The 27,266-nt window shown below is 43.2% G+C and overlaps 1 protein-coding gene across 10 annotated transcripts in view; it reads right to left on the bottom strand.

Annotated features, from left to right (window-relative positions):
• Positions 1-27,013, bottom strand: part of CARS2 (cysteinyl-tRNA synthetase 2, mitochondrial) — a 44,651-nt gene extending 17,638 nt beyond the window's left edge. Inside the window, exons 1-10 of one of the 10 annotated variants that reach the window (XM_064646517.1) lie at positions 18,567-18,710; positions 18,196-18,246; positions 17,749-17,868; positions 14,319-14,436; positions 11,623-11,694; positions 10,906-11,011; positions 10,095-10,178; positions 7,567-7,696; positions 4,726-4,859; positions 466-533 (exon numbers count right to left, since the gene is read on the bottom strand). In XM_064646517.1, the coding sequence (XP_064502587.1) occupies positions 466-533; positions 4,726-4,859; positions 7,567-7,696; positions 10,095-10,178; positions 10,906-11,011; positions 11,623-11,694; positions 14,319-14,402 (678 nt within the window). In that variant the 5' untranslated portion in view covers positions 14,403-14,436; positions 17,749-17,868; positions 18,196-18,246; positions 18,567-18,710. Of the gene's footprint in view, positions 1-465; positions 534-4,725; positions 4,860-7,566; positions 7,697-10,094; positions 10,179-10,905; positions 11,012-11,570; positions 11,695-14,318; positions 14,437-17,748; positions 17,869-18,195; positions 18,247-18,566; positions 18,711-18,818; positions 19,455-26,325 lie in introns of those variants that run through there. The other 9 variants (XM_064646515.1, XM_064646514.1, XM_064646513.1 and 6 more) reach the window with 9 other exon arrangements.
• Positions 27,014-27,266: the final 253 nt, after the last annotated feature.

Below are 27,266 nucleotides of genomic sequence, written 5' to 3'. Positions count from 1 at the left end.
AGACTGCTGGCATAGCGTGGCCTAACAGCTTCCTGACAAAACACTGACATTATGTCTCATTTCACCTAAAGTAGGATGAGGAAAAATGTCTGCTCTTTTCTAAGTCCCAAAAGCACAAGCACTAATAAGAGCAGAGAGGTGAGAACCCATCACTACAGAACAGAATCGTTCAGGTAGGAAAAGACCCTTGTAACCATCAAATCCAACCACAAACCTATAATGCAGGACTCTGGTATTGGGCACAAATGCTCTCAGCTCAGCAAGATCCATCCTCCCAAACAAACCCCGAGTGTCAGGAGGTATCATACATCCAGATCCACAATAACAGATAGATCAGTGCTGGAGAAACATTTCAGGTCTTTTGCTGCAGCCTAAGCACACAGTCAAAGTTTTCTCAAAAGAGGGCTTCGATGAATATTTACATATTACAAATATACTTTGCTTCAATTAATAGGAAGAGATTACCTTAATTGTTATGTAGTTTTTTAATGACTTGGACATTTTTTCTTGACTTCCTTTAACATGCAAATGCCCTAGAACAAAAAAAAAAGGAATTAATCAGGATAAGTAAGCGTGCTTCTGAATGGGGAGCGAATGAGAAAGACTGTATTGAGACCCTGGAAACGCTGGAGGCAGCATATGCTGTGATGGAAACGCTCCAACCATTTCAATGCAATGTGTCACATTTTTCAACAGCTTTGTCTACAGTCCGGCACACCTCTCCATCCTCAACTTCCACTGGGTCAATTTTAAAACAGAAATTTAAAATATTAAAAAACCCACCACTGCCATGAGTCTCCCTGCTCAGAACTGATAGCAAACTGATAAAAACAAGCAAACAAATACTTTCAATCTTCACAGAACAAGTACCTTACCTGTTACTCTTGACTTCTCAGAAATATTTTAAGACCTTTAAAGATTTTCCAGTGATTTCATATTAAAAAAATCCCTGAAACTCAAACAATTTTCTGTATTTATTACTTGCTGGTGGCTGTTAACATTAATTTTTTTAATCCTAAGTTTTATAGTGCTGGTTCAAAATATCTTACGTGCAAAATGAATTTTCTGCACATTCTCTACTTCTCCAGTCTTGAGAGACTGAGAAAAAGCAGTGGGAGGGAGGGGTGCAGCTACAATGCCTAATTTGATTTTGAATGCCTAATTGAGTTTATTTTAAAATGCGATCTCTGAGCATCCTAGAACTTTAAACAGGAAAAAGGTAGTAACATTGCATTTAAGAGAGTATGTAGAGCTTGGCATTCAGACTGAAGGTTCTATCAAAGCAAGACAGAAGAAGGAAGTATAGCCTGAGGTTGCCCGTTTAGAGGTCTCATCCGTGCTTAGCACGGCACCACCACTGATGGAAAGCACGAATTACTCGCAGCACTGGAGAGATGCCGAACATGCTGCCATTGAACGACTACTCAGAAATGTTGTTAAAAGCCTTAATTAGTCTCTCCTAATAAAACAGTAATTCTGTAAGAACCCACAACTAGCACACAGTTTTTAGGCACATCCACGATCTGCAGAATCCAGCACTTAGTCATACATAGAGGCAGACTTTTAAGCATGAACTTTCCTTGCTCTGTTCATACCCCACACCAGCACTCTGCATTCTTTCGGATTTGGCAGCCCAGCGTTACCAATGCCTGAGTACTCTGCAAGGACAATGCATAATCATGTTCCTGCTTTTACACGTGGTGGCAGAAGTGGCATTTCTTGCTCAGCAGCTCATGCAGCTGTCTGAATTTTGTGCTACTCGCCACACAGAGATGCTTTAGCAGCCTTGTCTGGAACGCCCTCACTTCCGTGAGTGGATAAAAACCTCATTACACTCATCTGGATATGAAAGCAACACACTCAGGCCTGGTAAATGGATGTGAAAGCACCTGGTTTCACTTCTTAGACATTTCTAAAAATGATTCAAAGCAGCAGGGACTCACCATGAAACGGCTACCTCCAGTCCTACCCCGACTACCTGGAATTTTAAGCTTGCACAACACACTATGGAAAGCAGAAAAGAATCAAAAGACCTATGAGTGTGGAACCAGCTACAGCAGAAATTCATGATTTCCATGGATCCATGAATCCAATTTCCATGAATCCAACCCAAAATCTTGCTTTCTCTGTATTTGTCCTGTCTGCTACCAGGTGAGACCACTTTCACCATTGCATTGTTAAACTTGGGATGTTCAATAAGAACATACAGGCTGTCAGAGATGCTAGACATCTGCAGCTCTTGCAATTCAAGTAAAACCCACAGCCAAAATTCTCCTGGGAGAAAGGGAAGAGCCTGGGTATGATTACTTTTTTCCTTTTGCACAGGTGCCTAAATATTGACTTACTTAACTTCGGGCAACCAAGATTAAAATAGTTTGACTATGCTTTCCTAAAAAGGTACAGGTAACATCTGATTTTGAATTAATATTCCTCTTCCAAGAGTTTCAGTATCTAGAATGACTTCATTCAGGAATCACAAAATACAGGGATTTTCATAACTTCAGTTTGGCAGTCTTCCCAGAGTACAAGTAGTCTAAAAATAAACTCCTTATAAGAAGATTTATCCACAGTGCAGGGATTTTCTTCCTCTAATGGGGATTGCTCCTCCAATTCTGAGCCTGCAAAATTCTGAGGTCTGTTAGTAGAATAAATTGTTCCTGAGGCTGATTCATTTGCCCTAAATAATTTATGCTGTCATCCTCCAGCAAAATTTTTTGATTTAATGAATGTAATCTGTCAGCTCCTAGAGAACCTCAGTGTACAAACTGCCCTTGGAATTAAGTTCTCCCTCTTTTTTTTTTTTTAATTGACTCCTCTTTATTTAGCTAGTAGTAAAGAATATTTCCCCTATGGTTTCAATTCCAAGCTTAAAAAGTCAGATTCACTGTTTTTCAACAGAAGGCTCCCCTTGGAAGCAACCAATGCATCTCAGTGGAAGTGCAGAGGATTCCACAGTGCCTCAGGAACAAAGCACACCCCGGAGGATGCACCAGCTTCTGGACAATTGCTATTGATTTACAACAGGCTCTACACCAGGAACTGAAACTAGAATTCAATATTCATCCCATACAGTACAAATTTATAAAAATGAAAGCTCATGTAATTCCCGCAGTGTGCAGCTCTTCTACTCAGAGAAGCAATTCCAAGAGTTCACAGAAACATCCTGCCCAAAGTACTGTTCAGTAAAAAGAGAGACTGCAGACTTGAACCTGACCTTCTACTGACTTCAGCTGTCCATCCAGAACCACCGTGATTGCAATCGAAAGAACAAATTTCCAGGTTTCCACCAATGGGGACAGCACTAGTACCATCAGATTACAATGTAGTTCTAAGTACTGTACAGCACAAACTTCACTGAATGAAGCACTGCTGTGCAAAGGCAGCAAGGAGCAATTCTACACAATGCCAGGCAGTAAAACATGCTGAACACCAAAAGACAGTTTTGTACAGTTTAGTCAGGCATAGCCAGCAAGGTCACCTTGGGGGAAAAGACAAGGTCAGTGACATCTGAGGGCTACACCAGTACCAAGTCACCCACACTCCACAGGAAAGCAGAGAGACGCTGCAGCTGGTCAGGGCACTGCAGAGTGATGATACAGTGATGAAGCTCCGTGTCTCCACTTTTCTATAGAGCCCAGGAGTGAGCAGCTTGGTCTTTATGCAGACCTCCTTGTCTCCACCCATCAGCAGCCTCACTGGCCATTCCTGACCACCACAGATCAAAGCATCTGACTCACTTGGTCTTCAGCATGAATCTTGTTTCTAATACCCATCACTAGGTGTAATGCTACTGGTGGATAAAATAAAGCTTCCCAGGAGAATGTAAATAGTTACAGGTACATGAATTGCACACCCAGAACAGTGGTTGGTTGTTTCAGCAGAACATCTGCCTGTAAGGCTTCACCCACATTTCAGACCATACAAAACAGCCCAGCTCAGACACTTCTCTGCAGGATCACAACTTTGTGAGCTTTGTTGTTTCATCAGTTGATGTATCTTAGCATTCTCCCCATTCTTGTTTTCCAGTAGTACAGATATTTTCTCTTATCATCATTAAAAGCCTTTCACTGTATTTACAAACTCAAGCTATTTTATTCTGCATGCTGCTGAAAACTTAAGCCCACAATCAACTGAGAGGCATTGTGAGAACAAGACTAGTTTATTTTATTCTCAATGCTTTTAAAATGTTACATTCCTGCTACATTACCTGCTCACTTGCCACCTCCACTCCCTGCCTTCAGATACCGCAGGTTCTGGTTCTAAGACAGCAGGAATTTCTGAGTTTAGCAGGACTACATAAACACATATAGAAAATATAAACTATTTTCACTCTCTTCCTGCAGAACTGTTACAAAACAGTTCTGCAGGACTGTTAAAGCCAAAATACAATTAAAAAAGAAAGCCTATCAAAGGATGCTCTCAAATTTTGAGGAAACTCAAATGAAAGGGAATGAAACTCTAGAGGTAAAACTCTTTTAATTAGGAGTAAACACTGTACATGGGTAACACATACACTGTTACTTTTTAGAGACTTCACCAGATGAAAATTAGGTATATTTCACTGTAACTCTTTTATTAAGTTTCAAGATTCACTGTCATTTATGTTTCTTTACTTACTGAGGTCACGGCAGTAGAGCATCTGTTTTCATGCCATAAGATGCCAAACCTAAAAAACCAAACCATTATATTCGTACAGGCCTTTCAGGTGATTAATATTTTACTTACCAGAATGCAAAAAGTAATTCCCCCATTGCTCACACTGATGGTACACCTCACACTGTGCAATTTCATTTTCGTGATGAGGAAATGCAAGATCTATTCCACCAGTATGGATGTCCAGCTGCTTTCCAAACACTGCACTGTAACAATATTTTCCTGATCGGTAAGTAGAACACTACAAAATCTTTTTGTAAAAAGAAACGCAGAAAAGAATAAGATGAAACAACATAAATAAATTTTAAGTGTACAATTTAATAGCTTCAGTTTTAAAACAAGACTTTACACATATCTCAGATACCAATACTGCAGCCAAACTTGTATGGACAGGACCCATATCTGTCTGCAATTACTCCTCCTCAGCAGAAGCAATTATTATTCTACCTTAGTTTAAAGGATGGCAAGCAGGATGTCTCCCTTCCTTGTTCAGCTACAGGTTCAGTATCAGACAGCTGCCTTCATGTGCAAACCTAAGAGCTTAGAAGCAGTAAACATTTCTGTAAATTTGGTATTGCTATTCCTTATCTTGTACCTTTTCTGTTAGAATTCAGACAGTACTATGTGCAGTCACAATGAAAATGCTTAGCCCTATATTGTTCTAATGTCAAAACGAAGTGTCAGTGCCTCTCATCTCCCAGGGCCATTTCTCACATCCCAACAGTGCTGCTGGATCTGTGTGGGGCACCTATGGGCTTGCCATGGAACAGGCCTCTCTGCTAACACTGGTGGCTGGCAGTAAGGTGTTCATGTGGCTAAAACAGGATAGCCTTAGACACTTGCAAGTTAAACACCAGGAGTGTCAAGGCTGCTACACTCTGTCCACTGCTCCAGGCAGTCCCTCCCAGGTCATGCTGGACAAGTTAGCAACTTTATTTTGCCCATCTGTTGAATGAAGACAACACTCACCTACTCACAGGGATGTAAGTCAACCCTAACTGCCCAGAAACCAGAGGAGCTTGAGCAGGGGAAGATGTAAAGCCTACACAAATAGAAAATAAAGGCAAGCCCCCCTCCATGTGCACGTGTGTGCACACAGACACACACGGCCTTCACCTTAACAAGTTGCTCCTGGTCACTGGCTAAACATTGGTTTGTCCCTTTCTAAGACAAAACACCCTGCTAACACCCTGGCTCATGATGGCTCTGCAGAAGCTGCTGGAGCACAGGAGGAAAAGAGAAGGAGAAGAGGGGAAGGCAGGCAGGCAGGAAGGCAGGCAGGCAGGAAGATGGGCTGACACCATCTCCCAAGTTAATCCTCTTCTGCTTCCTGCCTGCTTCAAAACTGGCTAAAGCACAAATCCCTCTAGAACTGGCCCTCGCCTTCCCTTGTGCCATCTACAGAGGAGCACTTGCTGTTTCCTCCAACAAAACTATGAAGAGCTGGAGAGAGGGAGAGATGGATCTGCCAAACGCTCAGAGGCAGGAGGAGCAGCCCACCTCACAAGAGAAACTGCATAGAGGAGATCAGTCCTGAGAGGTCACAGCAGTGGGTTCCCTCCTCCAGGGCTGCACTAGAGCCCAGAGTCCTCCTCATTCACCTTCACAGATTTTTCAAAATTAATTCACCTAGCTTAGTTAAAGTGCTTTGAGATATCTGGCAAAACACACGGCTAAGTAAGTATTGCTTAAAATGGGCCTTGGACAGCTGACTGGAACGGCAAAATATTTTTGATGACTTAGCAAAATAAGCTCCCCATTTTTCACAGTCCAAGATTACTACATTTATGCTCTGCATGGGTCAGCTTTTACTTACAAGGCAGGAGCCTCATACAGCTGCAGTAAAACACATTTTTACAGAAAGAAAGGCAGACTATAAACAGCGCTGCATTAGTGGACAGGCCATTTTGCAATTGGTATTTCTTATCTATGCACTTCTGTCACAGGTTGTACTTCAAACACAAGATGATTTTGTGCACTTCAGTTGCTTTAAGAACTGCTTCTCTATGTTGAAACTATTTATGGACAGAAGGTTACCCTTATGCTTTTTGTAAGCAGGTAGTAATGACTAACAATCCCAGGTGCACTAGCAAAGCATATGAAAGAGAAATCTAAAGCAGCTGGTTCCATGTCCTTTCAGCTTTCGTCAAAAACTTAAAAATAAACAGGGTCAGAACTAAACAATTTGTTATTAGCTTCCAAAAAAAATCTAAGACTAATGCAAAACTAAGTACCACTATCAATCTTCCAAGAGAGAACATTTTTTTTCTCCTGTGGCGAAAATAAAACTCTAAATTAACAGCTAATTACATCAAACCAGCTACAAGCAAAACACTACTAAGTACAATTCACACTGTGCCAACAAGAATATACTGTCACAGAGTATTTAATACTGTGGCTGACTTTTAAAGGAAGATGAAAAACACTTAAGATTATTAGCATGAACAACTACAACTGCTGTTAAGATAAGGCCAGCAGGATCTCATATGCTCGCTGGAGCTAGGATGGAATCCCATGCCCTGTCCTCCTGACACAGCACTACATGCTGAACTAGGTCTGATGGGGACTGCTAGAAGGGGAAGGAAGGCAAATCAAAGAGGTACCATAACTTTGGCAAAATCTTTGGTTATTCAGTTCAAGTTAAAAGACTTGCTAATCAACTGTGTGATCTTGCATGCCATATTTTAAGTACCAAGTCTGACTCAAGAGAAATTGCCCAAACATATCAAGACAGCTGTGATAAGATTGAAACACAGTGTATTTGGGCCACATGTGACATCCCAAATTGCATAAAATGGCCACATTAAAACCAGTGCTATTTACTGACCAGAAAACCCTTTCAATACTACTGCTACCATTGTACTGTGACTGAAAACAAAAATAGCACTTGATTTAAAATCCAAGAAATCTGACCTTGATATTGTGGAACACTCAATGTGCCATCCAGGTCTTCCTCTTCCCCAGGGAGAATCCCAAGATAGCTCTTGAGGCTTGGCAGCTTTCCACAGGGCAAAATCTTTACCGTGTTGTTTATCAGAATCAACTGCCAAGAATAAGTGATTTGTTAATGGGATATGTCTCAAAGAAAAAAAATGACCAAATGAAATCAAGAGGAAATCTATGTTTAGTGAACTATTCAGACTTTAATCCCCTTCAATCAACTTCTGTCTTTTCACTGCAACTTCCCTCCCTTCCAGTTGACCAATCAAGCATTTGAAAAAACCAGTATATTGAAATAGATTTTTACAAGCTAAAAAGATGGATTCAAGATTCCTTAATACATGGTATCCTTGCAGTCCTTTTGGCCTTCCCTGGCTTTGTATGATTCATTTAGTTACTTATTAGCCAGCTTCCCCACAACAAACTGACTGCACCGCGGCAGAAAAGATAACAAAACCAAACCAAAACACACAAGTTAACAAAAAAAAACCCTTTTTTTTTTTTCTGGGACACAAGTACTTTCTGTTTCAGATTCTATAAAACCAAGTGCACAGAGATGAGAATCAAAACTATTCTTGGACAGTAGTAACTTTTCACTACCATTTTCACCAATGAGTTCTCTACAAAGGCCTCCTCCCCAGCTGTATTTGTTGCTTCCCTCACTACACAGCCAAGGAAAGGATGTAGCTCCTTTTTTGCCAGAGTACTGCAGGATTGTTCAGCTCTGCTGGCTCCTAATCCCCCGTTGATTACACACCACTCCCTGGCAGGAGCTAAAGAATAGGGTTCTGGACTCTGCATCTTTTTACTAACATGACCTCACATTTAGAATCACAGAATTCAAAATTCATAAGAACTAAAGAGACAGAAATATAACCCTAGTTTTATCAACTGAAGCTTTATCTTGGCTCTTCCACTAGTTTGCCACTATTTGTTGACTCCATCCCTCTTTCACCTTTTTTTGAGAGCACTGCTACAAAAGAGCACTCTTCAACTTCTCAGTTGTAAGCAAAACAACTGTCAAAATCTTTAGAAATATCAGTACATTTAGTTGTGACTTTGGAGTAAAACACATAATCAGTCACATTTGAGGCTGGAAGGCACATCTGGAGACAGACTAATCCAAACCCCTGCTCAGAGCAGGATCAGCTACAGCAGGCTGACCAAGATGGTGTCCAGTTGGGTTTTGATTACCACCAAGAATGGAGACTCCACAACCTCTCTGAGCAGCATGTTAACCATCCTCAGAGTAACAAGGATTTTTCTTAGCTTTAAATGGAATTTCCTGTGTTTCAGGTTGTGCCTACCGCCTCGTGTCCCATCACCAAGCACCACTGAGAAAAGCCTGGCTCCATCTGCTTTACTCCCTCCATCAGGTATGTATACACATGGGTAAGATTCCCCTGAGCATTCTCTTCTCCAGCTTGAGCAGTCTAAGCTCTCTCCACTCTTCCTCTTACGAAAGATACTCCAGTACTTTCATCATATTCATGGCCCTTTGCTGGCCTTTCTCCAATATGTCCATGTCACTCTTGTACTGGGGAGCCCAGCACCAGACCTGCACTCCAGGCATGTCCCACTAGTGCTGAGCAGACAAGGACCACCTCCACTGACCTGCTGGCACTCTTCCCTGTACAGCCCAGGAGGCTGCTGGCTGCCTCTGCAGTCAGTAATTGCCTCTAAATAACTGTTGACAAAACACATTCCCTCTGTGAGCTGTAATGCTGAAACAACTCCAGAGCAGAACTGTGAGAAGTTCTGGCTGCAATTCACCTGAGCATCAGCCTGCCAGGCATTTTCAGTAATTGCAAAGAGAGTTTTTTCAATGATGAAATATTGAACTTCAGTGTGCAAAAGGAAGCAGGAGGCCTGCATCAAATTCCCCGATGCAGAGACCTGATGAGATCCAACTTACAGAAACTACAAGGAGGCACAGCAATCCTGCAAAGCAGGACCTGCAGCAAAAACCCCACAGCCCATGGTATAGGCCTGCTCTAGCACAGCCTATCAAGAGATTGCTCACCCTCACACAAAGGGGCTGCTTAGCAGTAGTCCAGTGGCAAGTAATGAAGGGAACAATTCATCCAGTTAGCATTCATCAGAGTGCAACTGCCTCAACAATAACACAGTAGATGAGGTTTCCCTCTGTTTACCCTGGACTGGCTACTGCACGAGGGAGAACACCACCTCACTGTGAAGTTTCTATGTACCACTGCCGAGTATTTAATTAAAATTGATTAAGAATACTAATTGTTCTAAGGTACCAGAGCAAAGGTATAGAGGGAACCAAGGATGAAAAGAGACCAAGTTTCCTCTTGCACTGGCAACAGTGAGTGCGTCAAAAAATAATTACAAAAGCAGTGTAGTCTTAACTAACCAGAAAGTTAGCTATACACAACAGGTTAGAAAACTGTTTCAGCCTGTTGAATGAAAGTTTATCATAGATGCATCACGTGTTCAAACAATGCAGTAACACAAACAAATTGGTGCCATGAACTTACCTGCTTCATCTGGGGTATCAGGATTAATTGCAGTTAACACTCCATATCTTTTTCCCCAGGACTTAACATCAAAATAAACATTGCCTAATAGAAAAGAAGTGTTTAATTGTATAGCAAAGATGGGACACATTGATGAGAAGGAGATAACATTTCCCTGAAATCAAAACAAAACGCCCTTCAACTCCCATTTTAAATTCTGATTTAGAAATTCAGAAATACTGCAAAAGTAGCATCAGATGTTTCCATGTTACCCAGCTTTTCAGTAATCTCTGTGCACATGCACATCCTACACATAGAATAACTTTGAATTCTGGAGATCTCCCCAGGTTCTTCCCTGCCTGTGCACAACTAGTAACTCCCTCCTTGGCTGCAGCACGAGCTACTGCTACTCCTGTTACAATGCTCTCAAATCCTTCTCCAACCACCAGCTTGGCTAAAGAAAAATCTACTCATTGAGCTTTACAAACACATCTTTCACTACGCACAGGAGATACAAAGCTCCTGTTTAGAGCTAAGAGGTTTCCCCAGCTCACTTGTAGAAACCAGGCCAGGACTTCCCCACAGGAGCACAGACAACAGTTTGTTACTGTAAACAATTCTATTAAGTAATGAGCTACATTTAACTTAGAAATTGAATAACAGTTGTTCTGCCCACTCCTGTCATCACAAACAAGTTGCTCACACCCTGTCTGTTAATCAAAGAAGGAAGGCTTGGCACAGGTTATCTCATCTGATTCCAAAACAGCATTACTAAAAGCAATGACTTCCTGTACATGTGCTGAACAAGGAGTTACCTTCCTTGAAGTCTTACCTTGAGAGGTTGTGTAAGCTTGTCCATTAGCAATTATTGTTTTTATAAAGGAAATTATCTGAGGAATATTGTCAGTCACCCTCATATACACTGTAGGAGGGAGGACCTTAAAGAAAGAGTAACATCTCGTTAATCTGTATGAAGCACAATGCTGATGAGTCCCTTTACTCTAAGAAACAAACTTCAAAGAACATTCTCCTCAATTTTATCTTTAAAAAAAAAAAGCTGCGAGTATCATAAAAAGATCATAAGCACCATTTAAAACAATACACATAAACAAAAAAAATATTTGAGGGGTGGCAAAAAAACCCCAGCTTTTCTCAGTGGCTTACTCCTTGCCTCTGGAAAGCATTTCGGAAAAGAAGCAAAGTTACCTGAAGTCAATGAAAGAAGATTCAATATTTCCTATGCTTTCAATCAGGCTATTCCTGCATTATAGTAAATTTGTAACATCTGTGAACCAAGGCTCTACTGCATGTGAGAAAAAATTGTTCCTAAAGAAATTTAACTTGTTCATTCCAAAACTCAGGATTGCTCCTCCCCCACACTTCCTTAGTCAAAAGGTATACAGTGTCTTTCTAGAAAAATAAAAAAGTAAATCAGTACTCAGTTTCCAAGCAACAAATTTATTTTTCAGGTCAGACTCTCAGCATCAAATTCCTTACCAAAATAATTGCTTAGAAATACTCCTCAATTTAGATTCTTGAGTATTTGTACCTTTAAGGCAGCCATATCTTGTTTAAAGTCTTCTTCATAAAAACGAGCAAGAGCTATGGGCGATACATTCATCTGAAAAAGACAGAAATAAATTAGTAAGTCATAAATCAGAATAATAATATAAAATATGGCAATCTTTTATCAGTAGCTAATTGGAAGACTTAGAGAGCCCCCAAGGTAGAGTCAGAAAGGTTTATTAATCTAACATTCACAAGGAAAAGATGTAAGTTATAAATAGCTTAAAAGTAGTATTTCATTTACGCTTCTCAATTTCCAAACTATTAATATATATCTTTTAAGAGAAAAGCAAGCAAAGACTAAAATAATAAACTCCTTCCCTCTCTCATTATTTTCCTCTTGAGAGGGTCTCCCATTCCCAGTGACAAAATATACTACACTACACAGGACATGGAAATCATTCAACTTACTGGCAGGAAACACCGATACCACCTATATGTCAGAAAGATAGATCAGAGACTTGCAGAATGAGACAAGATATTAATTTTCAGTGATTAAGAAAAACAAGCTATTTCAGCAGATCGTGGGTACTCATAGAACTCAATACTGAAAGTCAATCCCACGCTTTGCCAAGTCCGACGTTTCTCAAGCACCTTCTCTGCATTTCTCATACATGGGACAGAAATAGGATCCTTTTGCAGAGGTAGCGAGAAAGTGCAACCCAAAAGGAAAGGAAACTTGTACATGATAAGGTACTTTTCTCAAATATTCAGAAAAGACCGGGTATTGAAAGATGCATAACAGCAAAGCCTGCCCTAGCAAGCAGGTATCAAAGTGTTTCAAATGCATGCTTTTACATCTTCTCTGAGAATAAACTACTGGGAAGAAGACAACATACTGTCAGCCTCTCTAGCTGAACTGGATCATTAACAACATAAATCCCATTTCATCACTTCCAATTCATTACTGGAGCATCCTTATGGGTTCTGATTTTCAGAGCGCAGGTGGCTACTACCATTTGGACAAGCTCCTGGACAAGGCAGGAGTTTTGGTGAAGACAGCCCAGATGCTTATCCAGCAATGTAATAAGGAAGATGCTCGGCACTGGAAAACAAAGATATGCTTACAGACCAGCACCCTTGTGCTCTTCCAGACCCCAATGACTGGACTCATCTCCCTAGACATCTCAGTTGCTTCTTTGATCAACAGAGAAAAAAAGGTGCCTACAGAAAGAAGATGGGGAAATTCCTCCCATCCAGACAGATGTTCAACACACAAAGAGGGTCATCTCTCTCTCAAAGGACCACTGAGGGCATGCAGCATGCTCATCATAGACTAGATACCCAACTTTCACGTTTCCTCCAGATGAACGCCACTAGAGGATGAAGAACAAGCTTAGGCATGTTGATTCTACCAATGTAATGCTTAAGGTACATAGGTTCCAACAAAAGCAGGCTAATGAGGTAGAGGCCTTGGCCATCCAAACAAAATGGATGGGTAGGCATTTCAAAAAGTCACCAAAAAAGCCACAAAACTATTACTTCATAGAACCAAAGAATGCAGTAAATGAGCACAACTTCTTTTAAGAACAACATGTCACTTCCCCCTCCTCAAACATGAAATCTCCAAGATGTTCTGACAATAAGGAAAAAATTAAAATATACACATACAGATTTAAAATGCCTGAATTTTAGGGGGGGGGTTGTTTGTTTCTTTTTAAATTGCTTACTGCCTTAGAAAACTGCAAATAAATAGACTAAGGGAACACACATGTATTTCTATATGAGTGGTGTGCTAGTATTTATTTGAATGCAGTGCCTTATACTTAACTGCAAAAGTAACTGTTAAAGATTAAATAAAAATGACAGCTGTCAAATTCTCTGGCACCAAGAAACTATCTAAAAGTTGCAAGTGCAATTTGATCCAACACATTCACTTATGATCCTGACAACATGAGTTTTGGATTCTAAAAACAAAGAAAACAAAATATTCAAAACACAGAATAAAACACAGAATACATTCTTAGCGCTTCAGGATTCAAAAAGTGTTTTTAAAAGAATAAAAAAAAATAACTGGAATAATCATTCACCAAACTCAGTCAGTAAAAAAGGTCAGATTAAAATCCAACTCGGAATTACTTACAGCCCCAGTCTTACCAAGACTTACCCCTACACTCAGTTAACTGTCCTGTAAGTGTCAAACACAGACAAGCCTGATAAAGATCTCCAAGGTCCTGACATGGCAGCTAGATGGTGCTCAGCACCTTTCAGGAACTGCCCTCAGCCGCAGGCAGTGGCTTTATATACTTCCTTTAATGATTGAGAGCACACAATGCTTCTCCAGAACTCAGCCAGAAGCCTCCTGAGTGCTAAGTTTTGGGATAATTTAACTTTCACTGTGCTGAGGATTCACCCAGGATTTCTGTTCCCCGCCAGCCTCCCAGGCAGGGGGAGGCAGGAGGATCCCAGCCACAGGTGCTGTAAGGCAGCCCTCCTGCCTTGCCTCTCTCCTCACACAACTCTGCCCCCATTAACCTACACGCAGCTCTCAACGCCCAGCCCTCTGCACTCCCAGCCCTATTACAGCCATGCTAGGGGACCAGAAATCTCAACATCTATTACCTATTAATTAAAACAAACATGACTCAACAAAAGAACCCCAAACCCAAGTTAATTTTCCTATGTACATAGCTTAGAAAATACCGAAAGTTAGAGTCAAAGACTGTAACAAACACCTACCTCATTGGATCTTTTTATTATCTTGTCATCTATGTCTGTGATCCCCATCACCATGATAACTTCAATTCCAAAAAACTTAGTCATTATCCTTCGAATTATATCAAACCTAACATAGGAGCTGGAAGAAAAAAAAAAAGACCTTTTAAACATGCACTAGTAAGAATAAACCTAAACAAAAATAACCAATAGAACTAACAGCCACTGGGACAATTTAAATACCCCAACACTTGCAATAAAAAGATCTTCAGCGTATAAAGTATTTTCCCAAAACCAGTTACCACCTGCACAAGTGTCAAGGAAATTTCCCTTGAACTGGCCTACCCTCTTCTGGCATTAGTGACACATTACATCAAATTTTCTGAGTGTCTTCTTTTGTTGCATCTCTTTATTCAAGCACTGAAGAGCATCACAAGCCACATGTGAGCCAAGAGATTCTAAGTGAATAGTATGAACTAAGACATAGTGATCAGGTATTCTTGAAATACATCCCTCAGGCTTTGTGTATTTTAACAGGTTTTGAAAACTCATGTGGCAGAAGAACAGAGAGAAATAAGGCAGGATTCAAATGAACTTTGCTTAGGGTTGAGTAAAAACAACAGCTACCAGCCACCAATAAATTATTTAATTCACACACCGCCACAGATCTTTCCTGATAGCAAAGACTAAAAGCTCTGTGGGTTGTTTTACTTACACTTGAGAATAAAAGTTATTCTCAAAATTATTCATGTTCTTTGTCACAAAACAGAGTATTTAATGCTGATAGATCAATGTATGTACAAGCTTTACAGGGCTGTTGCAGCTCCTTCTGCTCACAGACTCCCCATCTGTAATTCTCAAAACACACTTTGAGTAAAACTGAGTTATTAAGTGAGATACTAGAAGGTGCCTAGAAACTCTGGCTCTGCCCTGCAAGGCAATGAGAACCCTCAACCTTTTTGGGCTCTGTTTTCTCCAAAGCCAACAAGGAGACTCACAGACCCACAGGTTCCCATTTCAATAGCAGCACCACACGAACTGCCAATGTCGTGGCTGTCAGAGCAAAGAAGTGTAACCAAACACTAGAAACAGATTTGCACCCTTTCCCTTAGCTGCACGTGCTAGGTGGCACCAAGGTACTGATTTATGGATGTAATATATCATTGAAGAAAAGTATTTTCTGTTGTTGTTGTTTGTGCCACGCCCACGTTGAAAAAACACCTTTTGAAAGCCTTGCTGCCAGGGAGATAGTTTTTAATGAATAGCAGCTCAGTGGGAATAAGGTTCGTCTAATGTGGTGACACAATTCCGTAAGAATATTAAACTGGTCTTTGGATCCTGTTCAGAGGAACAATGTCAGCATCAAAAGCTTGATATTAGATTTAACAGCCCTGCAGTCACCGTTCCCAGAGGAGATACAAATGATCTGCTCCTCTGATCTTCCAACTGAATTGATGGAAGAAATACTGCAAGAGCCAGAGCGGATCTCCTGACACCTCAGAAACCAGAGTCCTTACCACTTCAGGACTGAAAAGACAAAAAAAAAAGAACAAAAACAGACAGTCAAAATCAGGGGGAGGCAGAGCAGGTACAAGGGACTGAATGAAATGTCCTCTCATGCTTGATTTTACTCTTATTTTCAAGCATCAAGCCAGAAACCTGGATGCCAACCAGGCTACAGCTCAAACCAGTACAATCAAGGTCAGGCCTAGAACTGAGGGGAAAAAATAATATTATTTTCCCGTCTTACTTTTTCTTTATATAGAATGGGGTGTTGGATGTCATATGGAGGCATACAGGCTTTTAAGACTGGAAGTACAACATACTAGAAAAAGTTGGATTATTTAGAAAGATAAGAACTCTTTGTGGAAGGGAAGGAGGAGGTGAAGAAATAATAACGTCATTATTTTCAAATTCTTCTCAAGGATCTCAAGCTCTTTTCCATTATTCATTTCTGCATATTACCTACTGCATTTGTTGTGCTTGCCACAAGCCAAATGTAAGAAGAAGGGGGAAAAAGGGAATTCTAGTGAGAAGACAACATGTTGCAAGAGTACAACAAAACAATGGTATTTGACAAGAGTGGCACAGCACCAACGATCACCACTGCATTTGACTTCACACTATTTCCCAGGGCATCTCCTGCCTGTAGAGCCCCCATCAGCAGCATGCATTTCAATAATACATGGTGTATCTGCATGATACACCAAAGGCAATATTCAGCACTAACTCTTTTTTCTTAAATCAGCAAGTGAAAACCCAGGTCAAACCCAGGTGACACAGATGTATGGCAAACCTTCACGTAAGGTAAGCTTAAAGTTGATGTTTGGACACAAGATAAGAAAAGATGGGTAAGAGAAGAGGCAGAGTGAGCAAGGCCTCTGTACTCCCTCCTTTAACCAAATGAGTCTGAAGGCAGGAGAACCACTGACAAAAACAGACATTTAAAAGCCACAGAGAGCTGCAAGACCAAAGGGTAAAATTCTCTACCCCTATAAACACTGTGCTCTAGATCCAGCAGCAGAAACAACTTGTGATGAACTGAGCATAACCCCCATTCCCTGTCTCCCTGAGCCACTGGGGGAGAGGAGGTAGAACTTGGGAAAGAGGGAGGAGTGAGGGGAAGGTGTTTTTAAGATGTATTTTACTCCTCATCATCCTCCGATTCGGTTACTAATAAATTTAATCAGTATCCCCACTTCGAGTCTGTTTTGCCTGTGACGGTAGTTGCTGAGTGATCTCTTCCAGTCCTTATCTTAACTCATGAACCCTATGTTATATTTTGTCCCCTGTCCAGCAGTAGAGGGGAGTGACAGAGTGGCTTTGGTGGGTACCTTGGCATCCAGCCAGGGTCAACCCACCACAGACTGGAATTTTAAGTCTTCCCTTTCAGAGAACGAAGCAGCAGCTGCGCAGTACTGCGATGGCTCAACACTGAGCAAAATTCAACATGAGTTTCTGAATGAAGCTGAGATAGGACCAGAAGCTGTGAAATCCCCTACATTAAAAGGAATTATTCAATTACTGGAATGCACAATATCTGATCTTCATACAGATGGCAACTATCTGAGAAACCCCTGCTCTTCCAAGGAGCCAACGCATCTTGGTTTTTAAGAATGAGGAGACAGAAGTTCAAGAGCATCTTGAGCTGCTGCAGCTCCCCTCAGCTTCATAGGAACAGCAGACACCCTGCATGTCTATTCATCAGGCATGTTCTTTCAAAACAACCAGCAGCAACCTGCTCTGGTGCATTTAAAGTACCTTTTGACAGCTACTTACAATGAAGCTGGTTTACTATTGTAATGATCCTAATGAACTACAGAGAAAATGTGTTGTTCTGGATCTTTTTTTTATTTTTAAACATAGTAAGTCACAGAACTGCTACTATGCAAAAAGGCCTTTAAGCTACCTGGGCTTTCTGAGATTTAAGAATTGATGCTAACGTCAAAAGTACCTTTTTAATACTCAGCTCTGCATAGCTTTTCCTTAGTGCCCACAGAGTGCCCAAACCAAATTTGAGGTGAAACTATCATTTTACATTGCTGAGAGACTCTGCTCCAGGACCACAACTCCCCTGCATGAGAGGACATGTTATGCTGATATGATTTGAAACAATTCACCTTACCCCGACAAATTGTGCACATTTCTAACACTTCTTCCCAACACACACACTTTTGTCTCTGCCTGGGCCAGGCAGCACCAACAGCCCCTTTATGGGCTCCCCCAGCCCAAGAAGAAAAAATACGTAGCAAACAGACTTTTGCCCTTTGCAAGGTGCAGGAGGTGAAGGGCCGGGCCTGGTGTCCCAGTCCCGGCTCTGTCACCCGGACACACTCCGGGGACTGGGGATGCCCCGCACTCCCGTTGCCTGGCTCCCGCCTGAGCCCCGCGCCGCACTCACCAGGCGTGCCCGAGGTGTGCGTGGTCATACACCGTCGGCCCGCAGCTGTACCTGCGGAGAGGGGGCAAACAATCACAGAATTGTTAGGGGTGGAAAGGGACCCCTGGAGATCATCTGGTCCAACCTCCCTGCCAACACACGGTCACCTAGACCAGGTGACACAGGAACATGTCCACGTGGGTTTGGAGTGTCTCCAGAGAGGGACACTCCATAACCTCCCTGGGAAGCCTGTTCCAGCACTCTGCCACCCTCAATGTAAAGAAGTTCTGCCTCATGTTGAGGTGAAACTTCTTGTGTTTTAGTTTATCGCTCCTTGTCCTGTTCTCCGGGCACCACCAAAAAGAGCCTGGCAGCATCCTTCTGGCACCCACCTTTAAGTTATTTAGTAATGAGGTCCCCTCTCAGTCTTCTCTAGACTAAACAGGCCCAGCTCTCACAGTCTCTCCTCACATGAAAGATGCTCCAGACCCCTCCTCATCTTTGTGCTCTCCGCTGGACCCTCTTCAGTAGCTCCTTGTCTTTCTTGTACTGAGGAGCCCAGAACCGGGCACGGCAACAATTTCCGGACACAAACTGCGGCCGTCACCCCGTCACCCCCACGCCCGCCCGCCGCCAGGCGCTACCAGGTCGCCACTCCTTCCGTGGCCAGCACGAGCGGCTCCTTGCTCCGGCTCCGGCTGTTGTAAGCCACGATCCCGCAGTCGTGCCCCGCCGGCGGCGCCCACTGCCGCCGCCGCGCCGCACCACAGCACCGCCGCACCGCCGCCTGCGCCGGGCCGGGGACGGGGCCAGGACCGGGGCCGAGCCCGCACCGCCGGGCCGCCGCCGCCGCCGTCCCGCGCAGCATGGCCCGCACAGCGCCCGGCCGCGGTCCGGGAGCGGGCGCGGGGCCGTAACACAACCGCGCCGCCTGTGCGGGACCGCCGGGGGAGCACGGGAGGCACCGCCAAGGCGCAGGAAGGGGCGGCGCCTGCGGGCGGGGCCGGGCCGGGCCGGGCGCCACCGCCTCTCGCTGCGCTCTGGGGCGAGCCCGTGGTGAGTGCGGCGGGCGGGGGAGCTGTGGGTGCGCGGCTTGTGTTCTGCTGAAAAGGACTGTGGAGCCTTGGTGGGTGACAATTTGATCGTGAGCCGGCAGGGTGCCCTTGCGGCCAAGAGGGCCCACGGTATCCTGGGCGTGCATCGGTAAGACTGTGGCCAGCAGATCAAGGGAGGTGATCCTGCCCCTCTACTCAGCCCTAGTGAGGCTACATCTGGAGTGCTGTGTCCAGTTCTGGGCTCCTCAGTTCAAGAAAGACAAGGAGCTACCGAACAGGGTCCAGCGGAGAGCACAAAGATGAGGAGGGGTCTGGAGCATCTTCCATGTGAGGAGAGACTGTGAGAGCTGGGCCTGTTTAGTCTAGACAAGACTGAGAGGGGACCTCATTACTAAATAACTTAAAGGTGGGTGCCAGAAGGATGCTGCCAGGCTCTTTTTGGTGGTGCCCGGAGAACAGGACAAGGAGCGATAAACTAAAACACAAGAAGTTTCACCTCAACATGAGGCAGAACTTCTTTACATTGAGGGTGGCAGAGTGCTGGAACAGGCTTCCCAGGGAGGTTATGGAGTGTCCCTCTCTGGAGACACTCCAAACCCTCGTGGACATGTTCCTGTGTCACCTGGTCTAGGTGACCGTGTGTTGGCAGGGAGGTTGGACCAGATGATCTCCAGGGGTCCCTTTCCAACCCTAACAATTCTGTGATTACGTGAATCTATTTTGCGCTGCCTTTCAGGTCAGGGAGTGGCTGGCAGCCAGTTAGCTCCTGAAAGAAAAACATGGTGTGACATTCCCAAGCTGGACTTTATTAAATCAGTCTCAGAAAACACTTCTCTACCCCCCTGACTCCCACGTATCTGTATAAAGTCCTACCTCACCTGAACATTTTCAAAAATTACATTAAGTACTGCTGGGTACTTGGTGAGGTACCCTGGGCTTTAGCCAGCTGACTGTCAAGGTCAGCTTTCATTTCTGGTGTCACAACAAGCTAAGGGTGAATGTTTTCTGATGATACTTCTCTCATCTCATTGTGGATTTTTTTTTTTCTTTCTTTCAGAGCATACCAAGAAAACAGAGCTTAACTGGCTGCAGAACCTTGATCCACTTCGGACACTGTAAGCTACTTAACTAGAGTAAATAAGAGTAATGGAACACACTTAAGGGTACTGAAGATCTTTTTTCAACTAACACCTTGTTTTCAGAAGAAACTATGAGCAGGAACTCTACAAACGTATATAATATGGTCACAAAGATGATCAGACGGATGGAGCACCTCTCCTTAAAGACAGGTTGAGAGCCTGTTCAGCCTGGAGAAGAGAAGGCTCCAGAGAGACCTTACAGCAACCTTCCAGTACCTAATGAGGGCTTATAAAAAAGGGGAGAGCGACTTTTTATATGGGCACACAGTGATAGGACACGGGAGGAACAGTTTTGAAGTAAGAGACATTTAGATTAGTGTTAGGAAGAAACTCTTTACTCATAGAGTAGGGAAGTAATGGAACAGGTTGCTCAGAAAAGCTGTGGATGTTCTACCCCTTGAAGTATTCGAGGCCAGGTTGGATGGGGTTCTGAGCAACCTGGTCTGGTGGAAGGTGTTCCTGTCCATGTCAGACAGGTTGGAACTGGATGATCTTTAAGGTCCCTTCCAATCCAAACCGTTCTATGATTCTGTGAATATTTTCCTGGATATTTTTCCAGCTTCTGACAGATGACATTCTCAGCTGAATGCCTTAGGGGTTTTTGGCCCCCCTTCCCCTTAGTTTTTGTACACTCCCCCCATAGATTGCTGTACTATTAATTTCCCTGGTCTCTGTGAACCCACATCAACTCCAGCCTTTGACAAGGGGTACTGCAAGTCTGCTGCCATTTTTAGGAAGCATCCACTTGGCATGTGTTGAAGTTGGGGCCTGTGAGCTCCAGTTGCAGCCACCCTTGCTCTTGTATGAGGAGAGTGAACTGTCAGTGCCAGCACGTATTGTCTATCCCACTCCAAACTGTCATTTTCCACACAAGCCTCTAAGCAGGCTGTTCACAGCAGAGCTTTTCAGGTCTCCCAGACCACTGTGTTACCTTGTTGACCTTTGGGAGGAAGGTAATACTGAACAATCACAGCCTTTCTTGACTGGATGCTGCAGGTCTGCCTGTGGTGAGCTGCCTCACAGAAGTCCTTGTATTGTTTCCTCTTCTATCTACCAGGGACAGATTTGATACATTTTTCTCATATGTAATAGGAACATTTAAAATTTGTCATTTAACAATCTTAATTTTTTGATCAAATAGGAAACCTAATTTATAGGCTTGCTAATTTGAGAGTATTTAGGATGAAACTGAAGACACCATCCAATAACCTTTGTAAATGTTTGCTTTATATATTTCTCAGGAAACTTCACAAGCCAATTATTTCAGTTTCCATAGTGAGCTGGTTTTGATGTCTTTGCTGTTCCACACACATCTAGTTAAGAGTTGTCATTAATTCCATTCTCTTCTTTGTTCTGTATGGTTCCAAGCACTTTGACAGAGTCCAAGTCAATGCTAAGTAACAACGGACATTTTTTAGCCTTAATTCCAGGTTTAGCTATCATGGATGAAACTGCCAACAGATCAGAAGAATGCAGGAGCTTTTTCTTTCCCAGCGCTTTCAGAAGGCTTAGTGTCTGTGCTACCCAGACTGGCTTTTAGCTTTTAGTCCAGAAACCACTATGTTGTGCTATAAAACATTATTTTCTGATGGTGGGAAAGACCACAATAATTAAATGCCTGAAATAAACAGCTAACATCATTCACACTTGAGATTTGTTTTAATGTAGTAGAATATATTCAGTGGAACAGTGGAGAGTATTCTTCAAGCACTGAAGTACCAAAAGAAAGTAATTTCAAATAAAATCAAAACTAATCCTGGTAGATTGGAACCATAAATTATTCATTTTAAAAATACCAGCATTCTCAGAAAAAATTGGTCTGTGGCTGTAAGCACACCTCCACTTATGCCAGCTATACCAATACCCTTATTCCTGGCCTAGGACATGAGCAATGAGACAACAGTCACCAGAGAGGCAAAACAGCAGCAAAGGATTTTCTGCCTCCATCAGGAGACCTCTGCTTCCACCTGGAGTAGAAGATGCCTTTAGAGGTTGCCAGCAGTTGGAGCCAGGGTGCACCCAGTCAATGCCAGGCCTGGGCCTGCTGTACTGCTGTTACTTCTGTATTTTCTGAACAGCCAGTAGGAAATGGGATCTGCAGAGCAGTACACCTCTAAGTCACAATCCCACTGGGGCACGTCTGTCTGAGCTTCAGGTAAACTGTTGTTTCAAGGGGACGCACATGTATGTAATACTGTCAAGTCGTCTTACGTTTTTCTTAGGAGCCGTTAAGGCTAAAACTTCCTTTTAAATAAAAACTGAAACTCTAAGGTAAAGGGGTGACTCCTGAACACCTTAGAATGGGTCTGTATGTTTTCTGCCCCTTTATCTGCATGTGCAAAAACGCAATGTTTCCCCTTCATCCTTATCAAAAGGGAAAAAATCTGTTAGCAGCACAGCTGTGTGTGCTGTCCACCAGCAGCACACATGGCAACACATCTGTGGCCGGCAGGGAGGATCTCTGGGGATTTTGGCTCACCTGGCTCCTCTATTTTCCAGTTCACAGTTGCAGGACTACCTACAAGATTTGTCCCCAGAGGTAAGATCAGTGGGCAAATCCCAGAGCATGTTTTGTATCATACATGAATAAAGCTAAAAAATTATTCTTCCTTTCCATTTATTATTAGGATACACGTGCTTTGTAAGGTTTTACAGTTTTCCCTCTATTGCTAAAGATGCTGTATTTTTCTTCTAAAAAATTAAACCATACTAGCTTAGAATTGTCGACAGAGGAAAAAGGCTGCATTTGCTGTGTTATCAAAGAGCATGTTACCAGTATCTGTGGCCCTTCTTGTCAGGTTCTAGTTCAGGAACCTGGCAAGGAAGCTGACCCTGAGAAAATAAGATAGGGAAAGATTAAAGGCAAAATACAAACCAAAAGCAAAGACGGTCTAAATCTACTGCAGTGGATTGAATTTCTCTTGGGGCTCTGTAGCAGTCTATAATAATACACACATTTTGACTTACCTTTTGCAGTCCTTTTAGTCATACAAAATCTAGGCGCATATTGGTTTGCTTCAGAATCTTGATTTTTAAAAGCAGAATAAAAATTGTCTCAAGCTTATTACCAAAAGCTTGGCTCAGAAATATTGTAAATGTTGAGTGGCCATTCCACCAAATATTCACAAAGTAAAGAGTATGTTGTATATACAAGAAATTATTTTGAGATACCTATTTCAAAAGGGTGATTCTGGGGAAATGGAATAAGACTGCAAAAGAAATTTCACTAGTGGACATAAAGAACCAAATAAAGTTTCCTGTTCTTACCAAAAGCCTAATAGTTTTTAGCACCATCTACTACTGTTCAGACAACCTACTCATCAACTGCTCTGACAAACATTGCCTGTTTTTCATCACGCAGAAAGTGTTTGGGTCCTGCACCACAGTTGACAGAAACAAGCCTGAGGATTGGTATGAATTCAGTCAGGGTTCAGACTGGTGTCTTTGTCAGTGGTTTCCAACTGTTGAGGTATAGATCTCTTGAACTCTCTAGAGAATGTGGAGCCCATGGAATATGCTGCCCTTGATCTGTGTTGACTCTGCTGACACTCTGGGAACACTCAGATGTACTTCTGTCTTGGCCTTCTACTGCAACGCACACTTACTAGGTCCAGTCAGAATTTTTTGCTCACCTTTAATGCCAGATTAATGCTGTTTAAGCTCACTAGAGCTTTGGAGATGCACCAGTGTAGCAGGTGCAAGAAAGAGATGGCAGTAAGCAGAAAACAGGTGTGAAAAGAGGCAGTGAGTGCAACTGTCTTGGGGAAAGCAGAGGAGGAGATGTGCTGTAGCCAGCGACATCCTTAAGTGGGATTTGGCTGATTAAAAAAAGTTTAGAATGGCAGACCTACGTTAGGTAGGTGTTTGGGAAGTTCACAAAGTTCTTGAGCCTTTACTGGGAAGCAGAAAAAGGAGAAACTCAACCAGATTCGTTTTCTATATTTTTGAATACATTAATTTCAGATCATTTGCTGACACGAACAGGTATTTCTGACCCAGCTATCCACTGCACAGCCAATGCATATTGCATGTGTGAACCATGACTTCTCTGCTGGTCTCATAGTTGCAAACCTCAGCTCTGCTCACCTTGTATGTTAACTGTTTGCAGTTTGTTTCAAAACCTTCAACCACAAGCAAAATGAATAGACTTGTACAACTCTATAAGGTAAGCATTATATTCAGGTAAGCATGAATTTAGCCTCAAAGAATAAACAGACAAACAAGCAAGAGAAAAAACCTCCAACTGTATGTAACTATAGAAGAGGGATTAAGCCATTAAATGGTGTGGAAATTAATTAGCCAGAGTAACTCATCTGATTCATCCATACCTATAAAGTGTAATGACAAACGATCAGAAGATGCTATCTTTTTTACTAAACAGAGACACATCCATAATGATTACACGGTATTTCATATAGCAATATTCAGCTAAGGCAGAGAAGGAGAAAGAAGGCAGACAAAATTCCTTGTACCAGCTATCCTGTTATATGCAGTATCTGCATATTTGTGGAACATGTTCAGAGGTTTGGGATCCTCATATGAAGTATTCTGAACTTTACTCTGATGAGCTGGAACAACAACTGGAACAACTGTAATTACTAAAATATATGCTATATGAAGTATATAATATTTTATATATACACATATATAGTATGTATATTACACAGTAGTTGCATGAGTTGTTGATCTAGTTATAGGTTCCCTTGATTGCACTTGCTGTGAGTTTAGATATCTAGTAAGGTAACAGCTTCAAGAAAGTTTTGAAAACCCTAGAGATTCAGGTTCCTAAATAGGATTTTTTATAAACAGAGCAAAGGGACTTGGGAGCAAGAGGAGAATTAGATACTTTTATTCTCTAGTGAAGTACAGTAAATAGGAAGAAAATGAAGCCCATGAGTCCCTTCTTTGACACATGACAATGACTTCTACTTGTGAGTTCTTCACCAGGGTAAGAAATGGGCTCCTGATGTGAAAAAAAAAGTTCTGAAACTCCATTCAAAATCTCCCATCTCTCACCTACTGTAGTTCAGAGGCAAGAGGCCAATATAAAAAGAAAGCAGAGGAAGAGGAGGAAAAGCGGAGATGGGCAACGGGCATCAACTCCCCACCTTCCTATACCAACTGTACAAAACACTGAGCATCTTCAAAAGGGGACCTTCAAAACAGATACCAAATGCATTTACAGGTGAGCTCAGTCCCATCCTTTCCTGAGGACTTGTGCAAAGTCTGATGGTGGTTTTCTCTGTCACTCTTCTGTTGACATATGAGAAGCTAACAGAGGATGATCTAGTAGATGGCACTTTCAAGAGGCAGATGATACCAAGCTCTGTATCCTCAGTGCATCCAATTTATCAGCACCTTTGAGAAGATTACTGAAGCTTAGCAGGCTGCAGCCACACTTCAAAGTTTCCCTTCCTAATTTTGTCTATAAGGAGGAGGGACAGAAGTTCCTGTTTACTAAATTAGCAGGTACTTCTACGAACTGATTTCTTATTTGTATGTGTAATTATTACTGTGTGTCTAGAATGATGATTAGCTTTTTTTGCAAAAATTACTCTTTTTAAGAGTCATCTGAATTCTTTTCAGATGTCTTGCCTCTACTGAGTCATTATTGGCTTGGGTTCTCACACAAGCTAGGGGACTGTTAACTACCTTTACTTGCTGACAGTGGCTCAGCTTCTTCAAGGCACTGGGGAAAAAGGCTCTAACTACCAAGGTGATGCCAACAACCAGGAACAGGTGTTCCCAGGCCAGTGTTGCCATCAGACAATTCCCTTTCTATGCCACCACACACAGGTCCACAAGCACTGGCTTGGAGTGCTGCCTAGATGCTGTAGTGCACACTGTAAGTTAAAAAACTAAGATCTTGTGTATGTGAGGTTTACATCAGCAACTCATTTTTTTACAGCAACTCATGGTAACAAAAAAGGAGAGGAAGAAAAACTGGGAGAACTTACAAATATCTTCAGCAAACAAGCAACTGCCCTCTGACACCTGCCCGAAGAAGTGGGTCGGGGTCGGTTCAAAACGGGCTTAGTCTGTGGTACCGTCTCCACTCCTCAGAATTATTTCGGTGCCCGGCTCCCACTGGAGGGTGGGAGGTATCACTAAAGGGCTGCCTGTTCTTCCCTGAAAACCCAACTTTGCGCTTTCAGGCACCGATTTGATGACGGCAGCAAAAACACTTTAATGGGGCTGAGGCGGGGGTCCCCACAGACAGGCCGCCGCTCCCTTCACTCTCTGCAACAAGCAGAGGGAACGTCGGTGCCTCACCGAACAGCGACTGCACCAGCAAGTCTGGGCGCTCAGAAATGATGAGTCAGTCTCCCCTAAATTAGGGGATTGCCGGTGACGTCTGCTAAAAAAAACAAGAGCCAGAAAGCGCGCGTTACTTTGCTCCGCCGGAGCCGGGGTAGGGCTTTCCAGCCCCGCCTTCCCCAGTCCCGGCGGAACTGGGCGCCTGCGGGCTCCGGGACATGGCAGCGACTGCAGGACACAAAGGCACTGCTGACCGACAGCGGGGTCCCTCCACACGACCGGCTCGCCCTGGCGCGGAAAATGCGGGCGGTACGAGTCTGTACCCGGTGCCCTTTCTCCTCCTCCTCCTCCCCCCTCTCCTCGGCGGGGCTCGCAGGCCTCTATGCCGGGCAGCCATGTGGGGCGGGGGCGCTCTGCCCCCAAGCTCGTCCACAGCACACCCCCCCGCCGTGTCCCGCCCCTCTCCGCCCGCTGCTGCGCGGGACAAGGGGCGGCGGGACGAGCTCTCCCGCTCTCCGGGCCTCCAGCCCGCCCTCCCTCGCGCAAGCGCAGTCGCTCGGGGGCCGCTGGGAAATGTGGTCCCGCCGGCCCGTAACGGCTCCATTTTCCCCGCCACTGCGGAAGCGCGCGTGCGCGGCCC

The sequence above is a fragment of the Pseudopipra pipra genome, chromosome 2 (genome assembly GCF_036250125.1).
Source record: "Pseudopipra pipra isolate bDixPip1 chromosome 2, bDixPip1.hap1, whole genome shotgun sequence".
NCBI lineage: Eukaryota > Metazoa > Chordata > Aves > Passeriformes > Pipridae > Pseudopipra > Pseudopipra pipra.
Note: the sequence above shows the minus strand (reverse complement) of the source record. Positions and strands in the feature narration are given on the sequence as shown.